The 22,273-nt window shown below is 40.6% G+C and overlaps 1 protein-coding gene across 20 annotated transcripts in view; it reads left to right on the forward strand.

The window, feature by feature from the left end:
• PARD3 (par-3 family cell polarity regulator) overlaps positions 1-22,273 on the forward strand; it is an 823,651-nt gene that overhangs the window by 555,174 nt on the left and 246,204 nt on the right. For 18 of the 20 annotated variants that reach the window (XM_064285100.1, XM_010600277.3, XM_010600267.3 and 15 more), the window contains one exon: positions 7,328-7,559. In XM_064285100.1, coding sequence (XP_064141170.1) covers positions 7,328-7,559 — 232 coding nt within the window. Of the gene's footprint in view, positions 1-7,327; positions 7,560-12,012; positions 12,141-22,273 lie in introns of those variants that run through there. The other 2 variants (XM_023539783.2, XM_003420712.4) reach the window with 1 other exon arrangement.

Below are 22,273 nucleotides of genomic sequence, written 5' to 3' on the forward strand. Positions count from 1 at the left end.
ATCAGTACACCCCCAGAAGATTTTCTCCGATAATGTATTATCTAAATTAGAATGTTCAGAATAAGCATAAAGAATTCCCAAATGTGCAAGTATCATTTTAAACAGTCCGGTTGCTTGGAGCAGGAAACTGAGCTTGTAGTTTTGATTTCATAAAATGAGGTTACAAAACCCAAAGTTAATAAAGGATTTAATACTAACTTTTTCTGTTTCACCCAATTTAGAAAATAAGTTGTATTACATACACCAGAAAATGATTATGAATATGAAAAGAACTGGCAACAAATCTGACTTCAGTGTATAGTTACTTGTGAAGGCATTGCCTTTATTCTTTTACCGATCCAGGAGCAGACATATGCCCCTTGTACTTCTGCCAAAACTATTAGGCAGAAAACTAGCAGAATTGCTACTGATACTTCCATTCATGATTTACGATAATGGGGGCTGTGAAAGACTAAGTCATTTACATTTATTGCGCTCATTTTTTGTTTATAGTTTCAGACTATGTAGAGGGTTATAAAATCCATTAGAAGATACGTATCACACTAAGAATAATAGCATAAAAATATACCAGAAACTGATTAGAGCTAAACCAAGTATAATGGGCTTTCCTGGTGTTTCAGTAGTGGGTTGTGGCTAGTCTTGTCAAGCTTTATTAGTGGATAGTAGGCATCGTTCTGAGTCTAGAGGAATGGTGGTACCTAGAGATTGGAGGGATGGCACAGGACTGGGCAGTGTTTCCTTCTGTTTTACATACGGTCACTGTGAACCAGAACTGACTCGACGACACCTAACAACAACCGGAGAGATCAGATAACAATTTGCTGTGTTGGAATAAAGCAATCAGTCAAGTTCGACCAGTAGTCTTTCATTTAAACAATCCTTGATGAGCAGCTCTCATCTGCCTGGCATTGTGTAAGTCCTTATTTTAGGTGCTGAGAGTCTGGGGAAACAGACAAACAATTATGTCGTGTGAGAATTGTGATGATAAAATATTGTAGATAGAGCTGTGGAAGCATAGGTAAAAGGAGCCTTCTGTGTGGGAATTGTAAAAAATTCCATTATCTAGCTCAAGTATACCAGTAGACCTAGGCATTGCAGCTCTCAAGGACTTTTTGAGAATTGATTTCTACTGATTTGATCTATCATCTCAAGGTTGAAGCCACACCCATTTCCCAAAGGGTTGAAGTCAGATAGAACACAGCCATTTTCAAGATGTCGTAACCCTGCTTAATCTGTGTTTACATTCACTTGGGGGGCTGTCATTTGAAAAGGCTACATACACATAGTTGATAATCCCTTGGACCAGTTGGCCGGGGTATTCTTTCTTTGCTCTATTTATATCACAAAAAAATTATAGACTAACTCAGCGTTTATGCGTAAAGCTATGGATTTTCACTATCAATGTCTATCTGGAAGCTGTAACTGGCTTCTTCTAACAAACAGGCACGATTCCTGTTTCTATATTAATTGATAAAGAGGAAAAGAGGCAGTTTTTTTTGTAAAGCTATGGTGTCTTTTGGAGAAGGCTCACAATTTGATCGCCCAATACACACACACACACACACACACACACACACACACACACACACACACACACAAATCAAACCTGTTACCATCGAGTCAATTCCAACCCTGTAGGGCAAAGTAGAACTGCCCCATAGGTTTTCCAAGGAGCAGCTGGTGGATTCAAACTGCTGACCTTTTGGTTTGCAGCTGTAGCTCTTAACCACTATGCCACCAGGGCTCCTAATACACTGACAGGCAATTTATATGATTGCTAGACTGAACACCTCCATGCGTCTGTCAATTTGTCATACTATGGGGGCTTGCGTGTTGCTGGAAGCTATGCCACTGGTATTTCAGATACCAGCAGGGAAACCCATAGTGGGCAGGTTTCAGCTGAGCTTCCAGACTAAGAGAGACTAGGAAGAAGGACCCAGCAGTCTACTTATGAAAAGAATTAGCCACTGAAAACCTTATGAATAGCAGTGAAATATAGTCTGATAATAGTGCCAGAAGATGAGCCCCTAAGGTTGGAAGGGACTCAGAATACAACTGGGGAAGAACTGACTCCTCAAAGTAGAGTCGACCTTAATGACGTGGATGGAGTAAAGCTTTCAGGACCTTCATTTGCTGTTGTTGCATGACTCAAAATGAGAAGAAACAGCCGCAAACATCCATTAATAATTGGAACCTGGAATGTACAAAGTATGGATCTAGGGAAATTGGAAATTGTCATAAATGAAATGTAACACATACAGATTGATATCCTATTAGTCAGCTGAAATGGACTGGTATTGGTCCTTTTGAATTAGACAATCCTATTTTTTTTTTTTTTTTATGGTCTACCATGTCAGGAATGATAACTTGAAGAGGAATGGCATTGTATTCATTGTCAAAAACAACATTTCAGGGTCTATCCTGAAGTACGACGCTGTCAGTGATAGGATAATATCCATACGCCTACAAGGAAGACCAGATAATATGACTGTTATTCAAAGTTACGCACCAACCACTAAGGCCAAAGATGAAGAAACTGAAGATTTTTACCAACTTCTGCAGTCTGAAATTGGATGAACGCACAGTCTGGATGCACTGATAATTACTGGTGATTGGAATGCGGAAGTTGGAAACAAAGAAGAGGAATTGACAATTGGAAAATATGGCCTTGGAGATAGAAATGATGCGAGAGATCCCATGACTGAATTTCGCAAGACCAATTTCTTTATTGCAAATACCTTTTTTCACCAACGTAAATGGTGACTATACACATGGACCTCGCCAGATGGAAGACACAGGAATCAAATCAACTACATCTGTGGGGGAAGATGATGGAAAAGCTCAATATCATCAGTCAGAACAAGGCCAGGGGCTGACTGCAGATCAGACCATCAATTACTCATATGCAACTTCAAGTTGAAACCGAAGAAAATGATAAATCCACGAGAGCCAAAGTACGACCTTGAGTATATCCCACCTGAATTTAGAGACCATCTCAAGAATAGATTTGACACGTTGAACACTAATGACCGAAGACCAGACAAGTTGTGGAATTACATCAAGGACATTGTAGGTGAAGAAAGCAAGAGGTCATCAAAAGGACAGCAAAGAAAGAAAACACCAACATGGACGTCAGAAGAGACTCTGAAACTTGCTCTTGAACCTCGAGTAGCTAAAGCAAAAGGAAAAAATGTTGAAGTAAAAGAGCTGAACACAAGATTTCAAAGGGCGATTTCAGAAGACAGAGTAAAATATTATGATGACATGTGCAAAGAGCTGCAGATAGAAAACCAAAAGGGAAGAATGCGCTCTGCATTTCTCAAGCTGAAAGAACTGAAGAAAAAATTCAAGCCTCAAGTTGCAATAATGAAAGATTCTAAAGGGAAAATATTAAATGATGCAGGGAAGCATCAAAAGAAGATGGAAGGAATACACAGAGTCACTATACCAAAAAGAATTGGTCAACATTCAACCATTTCAGGAGATAACATATGATCAGGAACCGATGATACTGAAGGAAGGAGTCCAAGCGGCACTGAAGGCATTGGCGAAAAGCAAGGCTCCAGGAATTGACAAAATACCTATTTAGATGCTTCAACAAATGGATGCAGCACAGGAAGTGCTTGCTCATCTATGCCAAGAAATTTGGGAGACAGCCACCTGGCCAACTGACTGGAAGAGATCCATAGTTATACTTATTCCCAAGAAAAGTGATTCAACCTAATGTGGAAATTATTGAACGATATCATTAATGTCACATGCAAGCAAAATTTTGCTGAAGATCACTCAAAGCAGCTGTACCAGTATATCAACAGGGAACTGCCAGAAATTCAAGCCAGATTTAGAAGACAACATGGAACCAGGGATATCATTGCTGATATCAAATGGATCCTGGCTAAACGCAGAGAACACCAGAAAGATGTTTACCTGTGTTTTGTTGAATGCTAAGGCATTTGACTGTGTGGACCATAACAGATTATGGATAACATTGCAGAGAATGGGAATTCCAGAACACAGTTGCGCTCATGAGGAATCTGTACATGGATCAAGAGGCAGTTGTTCGAACAGAACGAGGGAATAGTGCCTGGTTTAAAGTCAGGAAAGGTACGCGTTGGGGTTGTGTCCTTTCACCATACCTGTTCAATCTGCATGCTGAGCAAATAATTCGAGAAGCTGGACTATAAGAAGTAGAACAGAGCATCAGGATTGGAAGAAGACTCATTAACAACCTGTGTTATGCAGATGACACAACCTTGCTTGCTGAAAGTGAAGAGAACTTGAAGCACTTACTGATGAAGATAAAAGATCACAGCCTTCGGTATGGATTACACCTCAACATAAAGAAAACAAAAATCCTCACAACTGAACCAATAAGTACATCATGATAGACGGGAAAAAAATTGAAGTTGTCAAAGATTTTATTTTACTTGGATCCACAATCAACAGCCATGGAGGCAGCAGTCCAGAAATCAAAACATGTATTGCATTGGGCAAATTGGCTGCAAGAGATCTCTTTAAAGTGTTAAAAAGCAAAGATGTCACCTTGAGGACTAAGGTGCACCTGACCCAAGCCATGGTGTTTTCAATTGCCTCAAATGCATGCGAAAGCTGGACAATGAATAAGGAAGATGGAGGAAGAATTGATACCTTTGAATTGTGGTGTTGGTGAAGAATATTGAATATACCATGGACTGCCAAAAGAACAAACAAATCTGTCTTGGAAGAAGTGCAACGAGAATGCTCCTTGGAAGCAAGGATGGCGAGATTCACCTCACATACTTTGGACAAGTTGTCAGGAGGGATCAGTCCCTGGAGAAGGACATCATGCTTGGTAAAGTAGAGGGCCAGCAAAAAAGAGGAAGACCCTCCATGAGATGGATTGACACAGTGGCTGCAACAGTGGGCTCAGTCATAGCAACAGTTGTGCAGATGGCACAGGACTGGGCGGTGTTTTGTTCTGTGCTGCATAGGGTCGCTATGAGTCAGAACTAACTCGACGGCACCTAACGACAAAAAGAAGACTGAACAGTTTTCAGCGGAGCTTCCAGACTAAAATAGACTAGGAAGAAAGATCTATCTGGTGACCTCCTTCTGAAAAAGTAGCCAGTGAAAGCCTGTGCATCACAAAGATCTGATCCACTGAGCACGAGGTTGCCCTCAGTCAGGCAGCTTGAAGGCAGCTAACAAGGACAACAGCAAGCCAGTCCTAAAGTCACTGTGCAAGTTACACCTAGCTTTTTGAGTAATTTCTTCAACATGAGCTGCAAATCACAGCATTAAATGATCACATAGGTTTGACAATAGGTGCCTGAACTGCTATGCTGACTGTGGAATTATCGTCTGGGCAGATTGTGTAGTGACTGAATGATAGATTACCCAAGTACATGCTATACGAAGTGTGGAATTGAGCAGTCACAGAGTTGATCAAACAAAGGCATGAAGACCTTGCTGAAGGAAAACGATGCGATAATATAATAGTAGAAGGAGCACCCGACTGGAGTGAGCACACTGAGCTTCTGTGTTCTCAGCAGAAAATGGAAGAAGTTGGACTAAATGATCTCCAAGGGGCCTTCCAGATGTAGATGCTGTGAAGTTTTTACGTTTTGGCTATACCGAGGGCATGACTTACTGGGATGTGAAATGTGCTGGCTCATGTTTTTAACCAAATGCGTCAAGAAAAAAAAAATTGTCTAGGCCTTCTTTTGTGTGATGCTAAATGGCTGGCATTTTTAAAAGCTATATTACTTGACCACTACCGTGCCATTATTTGATAGTGTCTTCTCAGAATTGTAAGGGAAACCCTGGTGGTGTAGTGGTTAAGTGCTACAGCTGCTAACCAAAAGGTCGGCAGTTCAAATCCACCAGGCGCTCCTTGGAAACTCAGTGGGGCAGTTCTCTTTCTTATAGAGTGGCTATGAGTCAGAATTGACTCGACGGCAGTGGGTTTGGGTTTTGGTTTTCTCAGAATTGCAGGGTTTCATGACAGAAAACCAAGATGTCAGAATTGTTTTCACTGGCCTTATTAGACCTTTGATATTGTGTATTGCTAATGTAAGTGGCTCCTTTCTGGTGGAAAAACAAGATAGAATTTCTCTTGAAGATATATTATCTTGATTTGAAGTTTAGTTCTTGTGAAAGATTGGGAAGAGGCCTGATTCTGGTTTAGAAGAAGCTCAGAAACACTGATTTTACTTGATTTGTAGATACTGGGAAAAAAGTGACCTCACAATTCAAAGGCTAAACCTGAAGCCCCAGTAATTCTTACTGTATTTGAAAGATAACTTTAGATGGCCAATCTCAGAAATGATTTCTGAGAATGGCTGTTGTTATGTGCATTTATACTTCTTACTTAATACCTATAGAAATTCTTAAATTTCTTTCGGTAGATGGTAGCCTACTTTAGCTACTTGTTATTCTTGGAAATGGCAAGAGTTTGGGGTTTTGGAGACCCTTGGACCATGGACTAACTTAGTGTTGGTTCAAATGATGGATAGAGCGTTGTTATCACTAAGATCTTGTATCTGCGAAGTTCAGAGAAGTGAGGTCGTTAATTTGCTCATTTCTACAACTCCATTAACCTCTGTTTAGCTGCCAATGTGTAGACATACCCGTAAATGTATTTAAGAATAGAATGTATACTAGCATTTACTCATGATGTTGGCATTATGTAATGACAAGATAAAGAAGTCACAAAGTTTGTGAAATCTATTACAGCTGTAAACCCTGCCCTTCTCCCCGTCCCCCAAAAATCAGTCTTTGGTGTGCAGAAAGCGCAAATGGACATGTTGCGGAGTCTGAGGAAAGACATCCTTATGCGGACATTGGTATGGTTATTCGCCCGTGGTATAGTTACCAAAATAAAGAGAGACCAGAGCAGATCCATCTTATCTTTACCCAGGAAGAAAAGAAGTGCTTTGGGTAGGGATGCTTGGCTTCCTTCTCATTTTGCAAACATAGTAGACAGGACTCTAAAGGTCTGCTCTATGCAATGAGGTTCTGCTGGTCCTCCTAGCAATAAACCCTTTGTGGTACAGAGGGTATTCTGGTGAGTAAATCCCTCTCTCACTAAAGCCTCTCGCTATTGACACATCATCTTCAAGTGAGGACACTTGTGCTTGGTAGTCATCCCATCACATCTTCATTTCTAATTCCACAAAAATCAACAGTGGTGTAATCCATGTGAATGGAGGTCTAGACTGTAGCAGAGAGTTTGATCAGGGAAATGTGAGAAAGTAAAGTCCATACATTTATTTTAGCCTCCTTATTTTTGATGATGTAGTTCACGGTATTTACCTCCTTTTTATTTATTTATTTTTTACTTTCTAAGTGGAAGAAGACACAGAAGAAAGTTCAAGATCTGGGAGAGAGTCTGTATCCACAGCCAGTGACCAGCCTTCCCACTCCCTGGAGAGACAGATCAATGGAAACCAAGAGAAAGGTGATAAGGCTGACAGAAGAAAGGATAAAACTGTAAAAGAGAAGAAGAAAGATAGAGACAAAGAAAAGGATAAAATTAAAGCCAAGAAGGGAATGCTGAAGGGTTTGGGAGACATGTTCAGGTAAGTAAGTACTTACCAATCCCAACCAGAACAACCTGAGCATGAGTGTGAAGTTCATAAGGGGTATTAAAAACATAGATTTGAAGACATCATGTGTGAGGTCAACCAGAAATCTTGCATATTTTCCAGTCTTAGCTACTGTATTTTTACTTCTTAAGAAATTCACCTTAGTTATTTCAGACCATTTTAGCAGCCTTAAAGATGATATCTTGCCAACCATGTAAACAAGAGATGTGTCTGTATCTTAGCTATGCATAAGAGTAAAAGTCCCCGGGAGACAAAGGGCTATTAAAGCAGTGTTTGTTCTTTTTTGTGTTTGAACAATGGTTCATTATTTAAATTTAGCACAGAGCTCAAGTTAGTGGTAGCATTTAAAGGTTCGTTAATAACAAGTCTAATAAAAAATGTTACAAATAGGGCTTCAATTAAGCTGTGTTGATTAATTTAATACTTATTACTTCAGTCTGTAAAGATTTCATTAAGCGTAGTCTCTGGCTGTTTCTTGACAGTTGTTTTTGTGTCTCTGAATTATACTCTAGGATTACTTAGCATATCATTTTTTACAAATCATTGCTAAACAATAAAAGTGACAAGTTGTTCAGAAGTTGCACTGAAACTCTCCCGTAAATGTTCATAGAAGGTGATTTATAATATTCAGGCATTTAAAGTTAAATATAAAACTTGCTTGATTGTTCCATAAATTAAAGCACTAAACATATCAAGGTGATGGCTTGAAATTGAAAACATACAGCACGGCCTCTTGACTCTTCAAAAAGTAGTTATCCTACATTATGAATCCCTTCCTTTTAGCTCTTTTTTTTTTTTAATTGTAAAATGTGAACAAGCGTTTTCATTTACATAGACTGTTTTGATTTATAATCCTGAGGTTGACCTCAATAACTCAGGGAATTATAGATAAATCAAGTCTGGAAAGTGGAAGAATCGTGACATAGCCTGCAGGCTCCATAACAGGACAGATGTGTTCTGTAGATGTCTGATTAAGTAAAGTGCATGTAAGAAGTAAACTAACTATAGGAGCAGATAACACAAAGCCTGGCCTATGAGCAGTGTTATCTTTAATTTAAATAGGATTGGGTTTCCGTCTCTAATGCTTCAGAACATTTGTGTTTTCGTAGTTTTTCATTAGCGTTTGTCTTGTTTATATACTGCTTCTTCTGAATGCATTTTCAGCCAGACCATCTTTCTTCATTATATTCCATGTCCAAGAATGCTTAGGGGATGAAATCGCTCTAACTGCCACTTTATTTTCAGTTTCCGTGTTAGCCAGGGGGCTTTTCATTCTCTGTATGCAAACTGACAGCTCATAAACTGGCACTTACATAAAGCACAAAAATAAGTCTGCTGCCCATCAATTAAAATGTAAGGCGTTTTGTAGTACTGTCTTCTTTAAATTAGAGAATACGAGGTGGGAGGGAAACCTCCCTTGAGATTTACACCTCTGATTTTTAGCAAAGCATCTTTTCCAGTGGCTCTCCCAGAGTCTTATTGAAAGCTAAAGGCTTGTTTGTTAGTTTTCATTCATTAGCCAACATTTATCTGATCAATACAGTACTCTTTTCTTGTCATGGAATAATAAAGTGAACGAAGTTCTAGCGTTTTAGGATTGCATTAATTATAAATTAGCATCTTTTGCGACTTGCAATTCCAAAAGAATAGATGCCTTGTGCTAGAGTTTTCTAGGTCAGCCAGTGGGGGAAAGCATTTACTGTTTCAAAGAACCTGAGAGCAATACAGCACAACCCCCTTTTTGCTAAAAGTCCTATAAAACACCATGTGGTCTTTTCTCCAGATCTGTATCTGTAGAATCCCCCTACATCTTGTAGTGAAAGCCAGCTTTGTGATAAAGAAGTCAACCCATTTGTAGCTTTAAGGATCTACATGCGTACTCTTGAAAATCAACTTCTGTGTTCAGGTGTAGCAGTTGAAAGTTTCCTTTCAAAAGATAGGCTAATATTCTCCCAGTGTTTAAGAACGGCTGTTATGAAAATCACAGATGGCCACGCTTTTCTGGATATACAGAAAGAGTGGTTTGCTAGAGGTGGCCTACGTTGGCTTGCAAGAGCCAATTGTTAAATTTTTAGAAATTTTGCAAACTAGTAAGGTTAAACACTGCCATTATTAAAAACTGAGCAAGTTGTATTAAAAGCAAAGGTAGCCAATGCTGAAAACTCATCACTTCCTATTTACGATTATATCTGCTTGAGGTTATTTGCACCTTTTACATTTGCATGGTGCATATGCTACATAGTTGTGTGCTACTGAGTACTGCTTCCCAACTCTGTGTTCAGTGCCATCATACTGGTAGCTTGAAAGCAGCCATGGTGGGAATATTGAATTCCAGCAGACACAGCTGATTCTCCCAGGAGAGCTGGTGGTTAAATGCATCCCAACACACCACCACAAGGATGTAGCAAAGTCTTCAAGCTCTCCAAATACTGCTCCTTGAAAATGAGTTGAAAATGACCTCTTGAACATAAAGTAAGCTTTTTTTAATTATTATTATTATTTTTTATTAAACGTGAAGTAAATTTTTGGTTTTATTGAATTAATCCTTCACATCATCATTCTATATCATTAGTTCTGGACAAGTCTATTAAAGCTTTGCTAAATTTTTGAAAACATTTTTTTAACCACCTTTCATACCTCCTGGGACTGATTTTTTTTTAAGATGAATATAGATGCTTTTATTTATTTACTTATAAACAACATAGGGGAATAGCAGAAGATTAAAAAATTCGTTTCTTCGTTCATTAGCAGTGTTGCTTTTAAATAGCTTAGTCAGAAGGTGGGTGTGCAGACACACTTCTTGGTACTGTTTGTAAGGAGCTCAGTGGTTGCTCAGTGCAGGCAAGAAGAGCAGAGCAGGTTGTGTGTATGCATGTTGTTAGGTTTTTGCTTTTGTGGTTCAGATAACAAAAAGAACAGGGTAGGGAATATCAGCTACTGGGAGTCTAACTTTCTAGGTAAATGTAGCAGCATTTGGGCTTCTTCTCTTTCGTCTGCTTGAAAAAGTAGTATGTTTTCCTTCAAAAACAGGCTATTTAGCTCTCCATCCACCCCCACTACTACTACCCCTATAGGTTGTCTGTGATTTTTGGTTAAATTTGATAGAGCCAAATAGATGGACCACATTTTAAAACCTGCACCAGAGGAAATGACGGTATATTGAGTAGAGCTTTTTGTTCGTTGGCTTATACAGACACGGTTTTCTATTTCATACATTGAATGGTAGTCACAAATCTGATTTAATTATTGATAAAGAGCTCTAGGAAAGAATGTGGTGAGTCCTAGGAATCACTCCTCTGTTTCTAAATTAGGGAGTATGTGACGTGCACCAGCTGCCTTAATGCAACTTTTAAATCACAAGTTTAAATCCGTAAGAAGTCAGATAACAAGTGGGAAGTGTCTCATGTTTGTATTTATTTCTCCTTGTGCATACCACATCTTCTTTAGCACATAAGGAACTCCTATTGCCCTAATTAAAATGACTTTGTATCTAAGGAACCTGAGTGTGCTTGCAAAATAGGTAAACACGGCTTGTGAATGAAATCATCCTGTGCCCCAAACACAGCAGTGGGCGGGTCTGAAGTGTTAAATCCTTGTGTGTGTTGGATTCTCTGACAGTTGGCTATTGAGATTTAATACTTTCTGAGAACTCTGCAGTTGTATGAAGTTGTCACTGAGCCGGGAACTAAGCATGGGGAACTTAGGAGGAGGGGGATGGATTATTGCATGTTTTAAACGTGTTCCCTTTTCAAAGAAGGCAGCAGCATTATGAAAGCAACACCTTTTCTCCTTCGTTTCCATCTCCAAATTGCAGTAACCAACAAGACAATAAAATCCTGTGTTTAGGAAAATATTTTCAGATATTAAGAATATAAAACTACATCTCCACTTTTTTCAGTGAAGTAGGTGTAATTGGATATCACCTTGCCTACGAATTGAAACTCGTCTGAATGTCGGACTGCTATCTATTCTAAAAGTTAAGATTCTTAGACTGGTGACCTTGTTGTACTTCTTAGATTCATTCCACGCTGCTGTCCGTTTATGATAGGAAGAGCCCATCTTTGTGGAAAGCTGAAACAAAAGTAATGCTGCAATATGACCATTAAAATTGAATCCTCCAATCACATTGAAAATCATTACCTGGGTCCCTGCAGTGTTGTTTGATTCAGTTCTGCAAGAGGAAATGTATAATTTAGTTTGAAACCTTGGTTGGTTGAAACCAGATACACTGCCGTCTTTTCCGTTTTAGCATATCATAGTTTTCAGAACACAATGAACACGATTAGATTTTAGAGCTTAATGTTTGTAGTTTTGAATTACACCGCTTAGCAAATGACAAGGCATTTGAGAGACTAGCAAACAAAGGATTGTTGCCTTCCTTCCTTGTTTTTACTAACTGTGTGTCTGTACCGTGTTTCTCGTTTAGCCTTGCCAAACTGAAGCCCGAGAAGAGATGAGCACCAAACCAGATTCAAAATGTCTTGAGCAGCACAGATTGCACAGTTGTTTTTTTTTTTTTTTAAACAAACAATAAATTTGCTTTTAATGAATTCTTAGTGGCTGTTGACGAATTTTGTTTACGATATCAGCAGTTTTGATGGTTTAGTAATTTCCATATTAATCAATTTGGAACTTTTTGATCTTGATTTCAAACTTGGGGGTTTAAATTAGTGCTTGAGAAGGCAAAGGAAGTGTTTTTATTTCTCCTATCTTTTTTTATTAGCCCCTTCTCATAGTGGAAAACCATGGTCCTAGCTGCTGGCGTATTCAGAAATCATCAGCACACATCAGTTGGATGTCAGAAATCTGTGCTTTCAAGATGATGAGGAGTACCACTTCTAGTTTGGTTTCATTGTGTAACCCAGTGGCAAGGGGGAGCTGGCAGCTGCAGGTGGGGAGCTCTGGGCCGGGATAGTCACCTGTTAGTGACAAAATGTAGTCCGGGCAGAGGTTGATAATCAAAGGTTCCAGTTTGTACTTTGTGGCAAGGGCTAGCTTTTATTCCCATTGTGGGTTACAGAGTTTAGACGGAAGATGTGGGGAGTTAGTAAAATAAGTGTCTGGGCTCCTGGATGGCTGAACCAGCAAGTTCTCCCAGTGTGAGAAGAATAGAGATGCTTGGTCAGTGGTGATCCCCAGGTTTGCTGAGAAAACATGGAATAAAAGCACACATTTTTTCATAAATGTTCCTGGAAAGAGCCCGCCTGGCCAAGTGTTCTAATCACAGATCCAAATGCTAGTAAAGGTGGAACTTAGACTGTTGCTTAAGTATAAAGCCTTCTGCCTCCTGAGAAGTCTTAACTCCTGGTCCCCACGTAGTTCACCACTCTCTTAGGGTTTCAGATGAAGACTGTCTTTAGTTAGCTCACTTCCCTGAGAAAGGTAGAATTGATCCTAATTAAAAATAAATGTAAAGATGAAAAAGAAAACCATTTAATAGAGGGTATTATTATGGAATTGGATTGAGTACCTGTGAGAAGAATCTCACTCTACTCTGACTTAATAGCAGTTCGCAGTCTATTCCCAGCCCCAACCAGCGAAAACCCTAAAGCCTGTATTATGGGAAGGGGACAAAAACACACCAGTGTTTGTTCATCTCAGAAATACGAGGACTTAGAGTTTTTTTAGACTCAGGCCACTTTCTCACTGGTAACATTAAATGTCATCCTATGTAATCTGTCAGTAATTTAGGGAATCTGGTTAAAAAGCCATGTAGAAAACTATGCCTATCAAAATGAAATACAAAAGCAATACCATATAATTGAAAAAAAAAAGGACTTGAAAAGAGAGATTTTATATAATTCTGTTTGTTTTCTTATTTGTCACCCAGACAGAAGACAGTTCTGTTTTATACGTATACATATTGTGAGGTCTCCCTGGAATAAGTTCTGAATTTGTAAATCTGAAGGATGGATCGTATACTTCTTTTAATTTCAACAAAAACAGAGGTTCCCGTTTTTAACACAGGAAAATAAGTGTCAGACTGACCTGTTAGCAGAGACAAGTCTAGTGTAGCTCATATCATATTCTTCTAGGATTCTTCCTTCCCTTGTTAGCAGTTCTAAGCAGAGAACCCCTGACATCTCCTGCACCAAAGCTGACTGCAAAGGAAGCCAGAGGAGGCACAAAGCATGACGGCTGAGCTTCTAAGACCTTTTCTGACGTTCCTTCATGTTTCTTTTCCACAGGCCTGCAGAGTGAATGTGGAATGCAAGTGTCAAAGATGACACCTACTTTATAGTCTCTGTAAAGCAAACCTTTTCGTAAAAGAAATTTCTGACAGTTGTGAGATGCTAAGTCAATTTCAATTCCAGACTGTGTGGAAAATAGAACCTTTTTTCTGCAATTGATGTGGAAATTGAAGGCTAGGGACTATTCACTGTCTAATAACATACGGTAAATAAATACTATCAGACCATTGAAAGACGTACTAGAAGGTGGGCTTGGCTAATGACATTCGCCATAACGTACGTTGTAAATATTCTTTGTGAAGCTTTTTATTTGTTACCCTTAGTGGCTCCACATCTTCATATATTCACCGTAACGGATCCAGTACATGCTACTTACTCCTAAATGTATTTTTATCAAGCCACAGATTATTGTATAAAAGTAATTGTTTTTTTCTTTCAAACAGTCTTTTGCAAGAATTCATTAGGGAAGTGACCTCTTGCATAATGGAATGTTGGTTGGTTTTCTTCTGACCTATGTTTAATAATAGCCAACTTAGAAACAGATGAAAATCAGGTTACATTTCATATCATAATGCAATATCCATGTGTCCTGTTAACCTTTCCATTTGCATTTTTTTTTGAGGATGGATGAGCCATCCATGCTGTAAGCTAAGGCCAAGCCCCCACAGCTGACCTGATCCTCTCTTACCTACTCCCGGACATTGCTCCAGCAATTCTTTGCTCTCTCTCCTGCATCTCAGTGATTCCCTCTCCACTGGGTCATTCTCATTGTAAAAACCATGCTGTGATTTCCTCCCCCTTAGAGAAAACTCTTGTAACTCTACCTGCCCCTCTAACTACTCTCTCATTTTCCCTCCCTTTTACAGCAAACTCTTTGATAGATTTGCTTGTATTTGCTGCCTCCATTTTCCCATTCTGTCTTGAACTCACTTCAGTGAAGCCTTCATCACCCTTTCATCCATAACACTTGCTCCCATGCAGGTCACCAGTGACATCTTCATTGGTCAGTTTGTGGTCCATTCACACCGCTGACTGTGGTCCATCAGAAGCACTTGGCTCATTGATTATTGGTCGTCTTTGAGGTCAGCCTTGCCAGCTTCTCCTTTCTCTCTGCCCACTCCTCTTCAGTTTCCTTTGCTAATTCTTTGTCATTCTCTGTCCATCAGATATTGGAGTGCTCCAGTGCTCAGTCCTTAGTTGTCTTCTCTTTTTATCTTTTCATTGGCACAGAATGTTGATATTCCCAAGAACCAGAGGTTAGTAAATCGACTCCCTCCACCCTTGGGATTCTAAATACAATCCAAGTGCTCACGACTCCCAGTTTCACATGTTCAGCCTGGCATCTTCTCGGAACTCTAGATTTGGAAATCCAGCCATGTTCTTGACATGCGCACTAGAATGTCTACCAGGCATCTGAAACTTAACATGTTCTCAGCTTAGTTCCTGGCATTCCCATCTGAACTGCCCCTCTCTGTGTCCTCTTTCACAGATAACTGCTGCTCCATTTTTTCAGTTGTTATGTTGAACACATGCAGTAATCTTTGACTCCTATCTTTTCCTTACACCCCACATTCAGTCTGTTCATACACAAAGGCAAAAGCCATCTGATCAGCTTTCAGACATATCTGGGATCCTACCACTTTTCAGTACCTCCACTGCTGCCACCATGGTCCCAGCCTTCCTCTTTCTCCTGGGCTTTTGCAGTAGCCTCCCAACTGCTTTCTCTGCATCCACCCTTGCTTCTCTACAGAGTATTCTTAAATAATTCAGACTGATTTAATGAAAATAGAAGTCACAAAATTCCCTCCTCTGTTAAACCCCTCAAAAGCCTCAAAAGTCACTCAAAGTAAAAGCTAAAATTCTAGAGTCACCTACTGGGCCCTACACGATTCGTCCCCTCCCCCTACCTTGTTTCCTACTACTTTTTCCTTCCTGATGTCACTGTACCTACGCTGCCCTCCTCCTTCCCTGAAATTACCAGGTCCCCTAGAGCCCTTGTCCTCGCTCATCCTTCTCTGTTGACGTCTGTGCGCAGATATCCAAATGGTTGACTCTTGCATCTTTAACATCTTTGCTTAAATATCAGATTTTCAGGGAGGCCTTTCAGAAATTGCTAATTGCCCTCCCTCCCACCTTGATACTTCATATCCCACTTTTTGCATTATTTTTCTCCTTTTGCACTTGGAGCCCTGTGGCATGGTGATAAAGAGCTCAGCACCTTTTTTTTTTTTTTTTGCACGTAACCACTATCAAATACACGATATATTCTACTTTGGGCAAATAATAACCTGACCGTGGTATGGACTTGTGGCCCTTTTCTTCCCTGGTATAGCTCTAGAAGTGGGCCTGGTGCATAGCAGGTGCCCACTAAGTATAGTAGATGCCAGTCGCCCATATGCCTCCAGTCCATCTGCCGACTTTTAGGAAGCCTTGGAAGGCGGCTCTGATGCTGTGCCTGGACCTGCTGGAAGTGCTTGGGAATTAACAGCTCCTTGAAGCAACCCCCAAACAATGACCAAAGGAAGCTGGTGTAAAAATATCCAGTCCCACAGCCCACTGGTTTCTAGCTCTAAGGTGTAAGCTCTGTGCCCTCACCACTGAATGTGGTCCTCAAACCAGGAGCATGGGCAGTACCTGTCAGAAGTGCAGACTCTCAGGCTCCACCCCAGACCTACTGGTATCAGAATCTGCAGCTTAGCAACACCCGGAAATTCATTTACCTTACAGGTTGACAGGCAGTGCACTGCCACGCCTCTCCGAGTGTGCCTGCAGGAGCCAGCTCTTGTTGCCCTCACTGGTAACAGACGTGAGAGTATACGCCCTCCCTTTTGGCTGTTTTTCCTTCTCCCTGGTCGCTGGGTGGCACAAATGGTTAAGCGCTCGCCTGGTAATCAAAGAGTTGGCAGTTCAGGTCCACCCAGAGACATGTCAGAAGAAAGTACTGGCAATCTACTGCCAAAAAATCAGCCTTTGAAAATCCTATAGAGTTTTACTCCCATGTATATGGGGTTCCCATGAGTCTGAATCGACTTGATGGCAACTGTTTGGTTTGGTTTTCCTTCCTCTTGTCACACATCCATTTCCCTACCAATGTTCCTTGGCAGCTCCAATTCCAACCACTGTCCTGCGATGTTTGTTGCAGGTCTTCTTCTGGGGAAATCCAGACCAAGACACTCAGTATTTGTTGAATGAATGAGTATATCAATAAAACTTCTTAGAGTGAAGGGTAAACAATTGTATGTGAGAGATTCCTACCTGGATTAATTTTACAGTTTATGACAAGTTATCATACCAGGGAGGACCCTGGCAGCTCAATGGTTAAGCACTCAGCTGCTAACCAAAAAGTTGGTTCAAACCCACAAGCTGTGCGACAGGAGAAAGATATGGAGTCGGCTTCTATAAAGATTTACAGCCTTGGAAACCCTATAGGGCAGTTCTACTCTGTCCTGTAGGGTTGCTAGGAATTGGAATCTTGAAGGCAGTGGATTTGGTTTTTTGGTTTATCATAGCAGGGTAATGCTGGTGTTCCTATCCTTTAGAACCAAAACCTCTGCCGTAATGTAAGCACACAGCTGTGATGAAGAGACAAACAGTCCCTAGAGAACAGATCCTTTCATGCTCCGTAGATCTAATTCTTTGATTTGTTGTTGAGGTTACCATGCCCGTTGATATTAATGACCGTAAATGATGCGTGTACTCTGTGTTGCATTAACCTGGCAAAGAGATTATTTCAAAATTAAGTACTTTGTTTCGGGAGTTTTCCAACTTCCAGGCTGGGGGTTGTACAGTTGAGGGGGTCATAGATTCAACTAAGGAGTGAAAGTTGCCCTGTTAATATCTTTGTAATCTTCAAAGCATTGGAGTCCAAGAGATGATATGAAGTTCTGTCCCTGAAACAAGTTAGACCCTTGATTTTACTACTTACCAAGTTTTACCAGCAACTGCTGCAGAGAAAGGGAAACTGGTGAAACTTGGCCCTGCTAAAGGCCACAGCTACAGGTAGCTCTCAGGTGACCTTTGTCTCACCAAAACTGCACTGGAACTTTCTCTGTAACCAGTTGGCGACCCCATGGGTGTCAGAGTAGAACTGTGCTCCATAGACTTTTCAGTGGCTGAATTTTCAGAGGTAGATCTCCAGGCCTTTCTTCCCAGGTGCCTCTGGGTAGACTTGAACTTCCAGCCTTTGGGTTAGCAGCCGAGCATGTTAACCATTTGCACCACCCAGGGACTCTCTCCTGCCGTCGCCTGCATCTACACTCTGCTAAGGCACCTGGCGTGCAGGTCCTGTTCTTGGCAACTAGAAACTTCCCGCCTCACATTTTTAATGAGACGTATGTAGCTTTTGTGGGGGTGGAGACAACCTCACCTCCTTGGTTTCTCTTTCCATAAGATTTATAATACTGATATTATAACTTAAATTTCTTCTACATGGGGAATAATGACCCTCTCTCTTTGGTTACGTAACAATTTTAAGTCTTTAAAAAAATAAAATAAAGGAAGAACTTTACATTCTCTGTCCATTCAAAGGAACAGAGAACTTGTAAGGAAGTGAATTAACTTCAGGTTTTTTTATCCATGTTTGCTATTTTAAAGGGTCTCCATTTCTGTTCTTCCAGTTAATTTAGAGAGTGATCCATGATCACTTTTTGATCCATGTTTTGGATTTTGTCTGGGTGATGTGCTGGACATTATGACTTTCCTAGTGAAAACAAAAAACAAAAAAGCATTCCTCATGCAGCCTACTTCGATAATACTGCTGCTAGCAGTGGGCGTTCATGGAGTTTTGATACTCTGGTGGACACTCTGCTAAGAACATTACCTGTAGTAACCTGTTCAATCCCCATAATAACCCTTTTAAAGGTTGGTGCTCTTTTTAGCCCCATTTGATGCATGAAGAACTGAAAACACAAAGATTGGGAGAGGTTAAATAACTCACCAAGGTCACACAGCCATAGAGTGGGAGAGCCAAATTGACTTTGGACACTGGTTGACCTCTAAAGCCAGGCTCTTGGTCGGTCTGTGAAGCAACTGAACCTCTGTAACCACTTCTGGTCAGTTAAGCTACCGGCAGAGCCTGTGTGGAAGCCAAGATTGCTTTGAAAAGAATCTTGTAAAGTGGCATGGCTATCATGGGGATGAAGAAACATAGACTCCTAAAGCTAGCTTGGAGCTGTGGACGTTAGTATCTTTTGAACCTTACCTTTAATTTTTGTTCGGTCACTGTCTTTGTCTACAGTTCCTTTTTCTCCCCTAAAATAATTCCCTAAGACTCAGGAGTTGGTAATTTAAAAAGACCCAACTCCCTCCCCCCCCGCCCCACCTTAAGTGGCCATAAAATCTGTCCTGTACTGGATATAGTGGTAATATTCTCTTCTCCAGAAAACTAATGATGATTATATATATATATATATATAAGCTTCCCTCCTACTCTCTTCATTCAAGACAGCTTTATAATGCTATAAATGCACTGACCCCTCTCCTGTTTTTATGCCATTTTTCCTTCTCCTTATCACATTTTTTTCTTTATCACATACCTTCATGTACCTCAGATCTTACGCCACTGCTACTTCTTTTTTTACTGTATTTCTTATTTTTCTATCCTCCCACAAGCATCTCAGTTAGACATGTGAAGCCATTCTCCTTTTCCCCAGCATACTTCTGCAGCCTTTCTCTACCAATTCTTCTTGTGTTTCCTATGTCTTCCTCTCCACCTTAACTCTGTGCCGTCAGTGCCACCCAGATTAGCAAAATTGCTTCATCCTGGGAATGTGGGCTTTGCCCTCAAGGGGGAAATATCTGGAGCTTAGAGTGGCCTGCTTCATGGAGTCATCCGCTCCTGTGTCCATCTGGTATCCTGTGTCCATCTGGTATCCTGATACCTGGCTTTGTAAATTTCCACTAACTGCTGCCGCTCTAAGGAAGTAACTTTTTGTATAATTCCTGCATTTATAACTAATTATAGTCATTCATTAAATGTTCTAAACTTCACTTTTGCCTAGAATTTCAAGTTTCCTTTTTAAAAAAACTCTTTTCTCCTATTAGGATATAAATGCTAAGACCTTTCTAAATCAAGAGTATGATAGCATCAGTGTTCATCTCATACGCTGATTTGGGAACCGTTTTAAGAAAGTGACTTTAGACCAACTGCAGATAGGTGCTCTAACAGGATGGAAATTTCCTTTTGATGTTCTTTCTAGAACACAGATAGCAACAGCCAGCTGCCTGATGTTAAAATAAAATTAAAAAAAACCAAACCTGTTGCCGTGGAATCAGTCATGACTCATGGTGATTTCATGCGTGTTAGAGTAGACCTGTGCTCTGTAGGGTTTTCAGGGGCTGGTTTTTCAGGAGTATATCATCGGGCCTTTCTCCTGAGTCGCCTCTTGGTGGATTCTAACAGCCAGCCTTTGGGTTAGCAGCCGAGCATGTTAACCGTTTGGGCTGCCCCGGGATGGCCTGTCTGATGTTACCTAGAGCAAGATGGCAAAGCTTTGGTGATCCCTCTTCAGATCCCTGTCTATCGCTTGTCAGAGTTGTCGTAGCCACCCGAGTGGAAAGGCCATCGCCCTGTGAAAATTTGCTTTGGCTTGTCTCACATTCAGGTAAGTATCTTTGCAAAGGAGCAGTAAACCTCCTGATGGGCTATCATATTTCAGCACTTCATGAAAGATTATGAAAGATTAACTCTTTACTGCCCCTTTGCAAATTGACCAGTGAGAGCTGCAGATGTGGAGCCAAGGGAGTCTCCAGCTTGGGAAGTGCAGCCTGATGAAGTGCGTTCCCAGCATAGGCCCTTCTGGCAGGAAAGGCCAGTTACCTGCTGCAAGGCTGCCTTGTTGGCCTTCTAGTCCACATTGCTTCTCAAGGGAACCTCTTCATTCTCTTACTGTATCCAGTTCCTGCCTCTGTCTCACCCTGTCAGCTGCGGTATTCTGTAATTGCTGAAAACAAACACAACAGATATAAAACCAGCTGCCTTTGAGTCAACTCTGACTCATGGTGACCTCATACAATTTTATCAGCCTTATGCAAATGCATCACCTGGGCGGCAAAACAATGAGTATCTTACTAATGACATGGCAAAAACTGTTTCTATGTTTCCAACTATTGTTTCTAGAAGTTTCTACATTTTTTCAAGTCTATTTATGGAGTATGTATAGCGTTTTTAGTCTCAGTTGTGAAGTAAAACCATTTATCCATTCATTCAGTCAACAAGTATTCACGTGCCATATACCAGGCACTCTGCTGGTGTTAGTAATTTTGTGGTAGATATAATTGAGAGAAGGCAGGCCCCAAGCAAGTAGTTACAGGTACAGTGAACCTTTAGAAAAGGAGATATGTACATTGTTGTGGAACTTAGAGCAAGTGGGCCTTGGCTAGAAGTCAGTCATCCTCCTTCCACAAAGTGACATTAGCAGAGATCCAAAAGGCACTTTAAGTTCTCTGTCTGACAGTGATACTGGGGAGGAGTGAGCTTCTTGGCTAAAGTAGACACTTGAGACTCTCTGGGCAGCTCCTGTCTGGTGGCGAGAAGAGAAGGCAGAGGGGGGCAGGAGCTGGTTGAATGGACATGGGGAATACAGTGTGGAGAGAGGGGAGTGTGCTGTCTCATTAGGAGGAGAGCAGCTGGGAGTGCATAGCAAGGTGTGTGTAAGTTTTTGTATGAGAGACGGACTTGATTTGTAAACTTTAACCTAAAGTACAATAAATAAATTAAAAAAAAAGTTCTCCATCTGAAGGGAAAGGCATGTTTTGCATCAGTGGGGCTCAAACTTTTTTGACACAATCTGCAGTAAGAACACTTTGTACATTGCAACCCAGTATATGTATGGATACAGAAATCACTGACGTGAACATTTCACTAAATAATATTTGCTGTTCCTGTATGTGTTATGCTCTGTCTAATATGTTTTGCTGAGAAACAGCATAGCAGAGTGGGTAAGAGCCTGGACTCTAAAGTTAGTCTGCCTGGGTTCAAATCCCAGCTGTACTACTCATCAGCTATGTGTTTTGGGAGAATTAATTAACATCTTTGTGCTTTATTTTTCTCTGCTGTGAAATATGGCTAGTAATGGTATTTGCCTGCAGGGTTGTTCTGAAACTAAAATGAGTTAAGGTATACAAGGCATTTAGAACTGCTCCTGGTACAAAATAAGCACGGTGTAGCTGTTACCTGCTGCAGTTGTTTCTGTTGTTATTCTGGAAGTCAGTTTTTAAAAATGCTAGATAAGGTTCTCCCAGTCAGTTTCACATCTTTAATGGGTTGCAACCCACAGTGTGAAGAATGCTGTCGAGACAGGGGACATCTTCCAGGTGTGCAAAGACCAGGGGCAAGAGAGAGCCCCGAGGCATTTCAGAGGCAGCGTGGAGCCTCATAAATGACTCTTGCTATAGCTGGGACCGTATCCTAAGGACAGTGGGAAGGAATGACTTGATAAGACTGACATTTTTTAGAAAATTTAAAATGACTAACTCCAATGTGTAGAGTGAACTGAA

This window comes from Loxodonta africana, chromosome 4 (genome assembly GCF_030014295.1).
Source record: "Loxodonta africana isolate mLoxAfr1 chromosome 4, mLoxAfr1.hap2, whole genome shotgun sequence".
NCBI classification, from domain to species: Eukaryota; Metazoa; Chordata; class Mammalia; order Proboscidea; family Elephantidae; genus Loxodonta; species Loxodonta africana.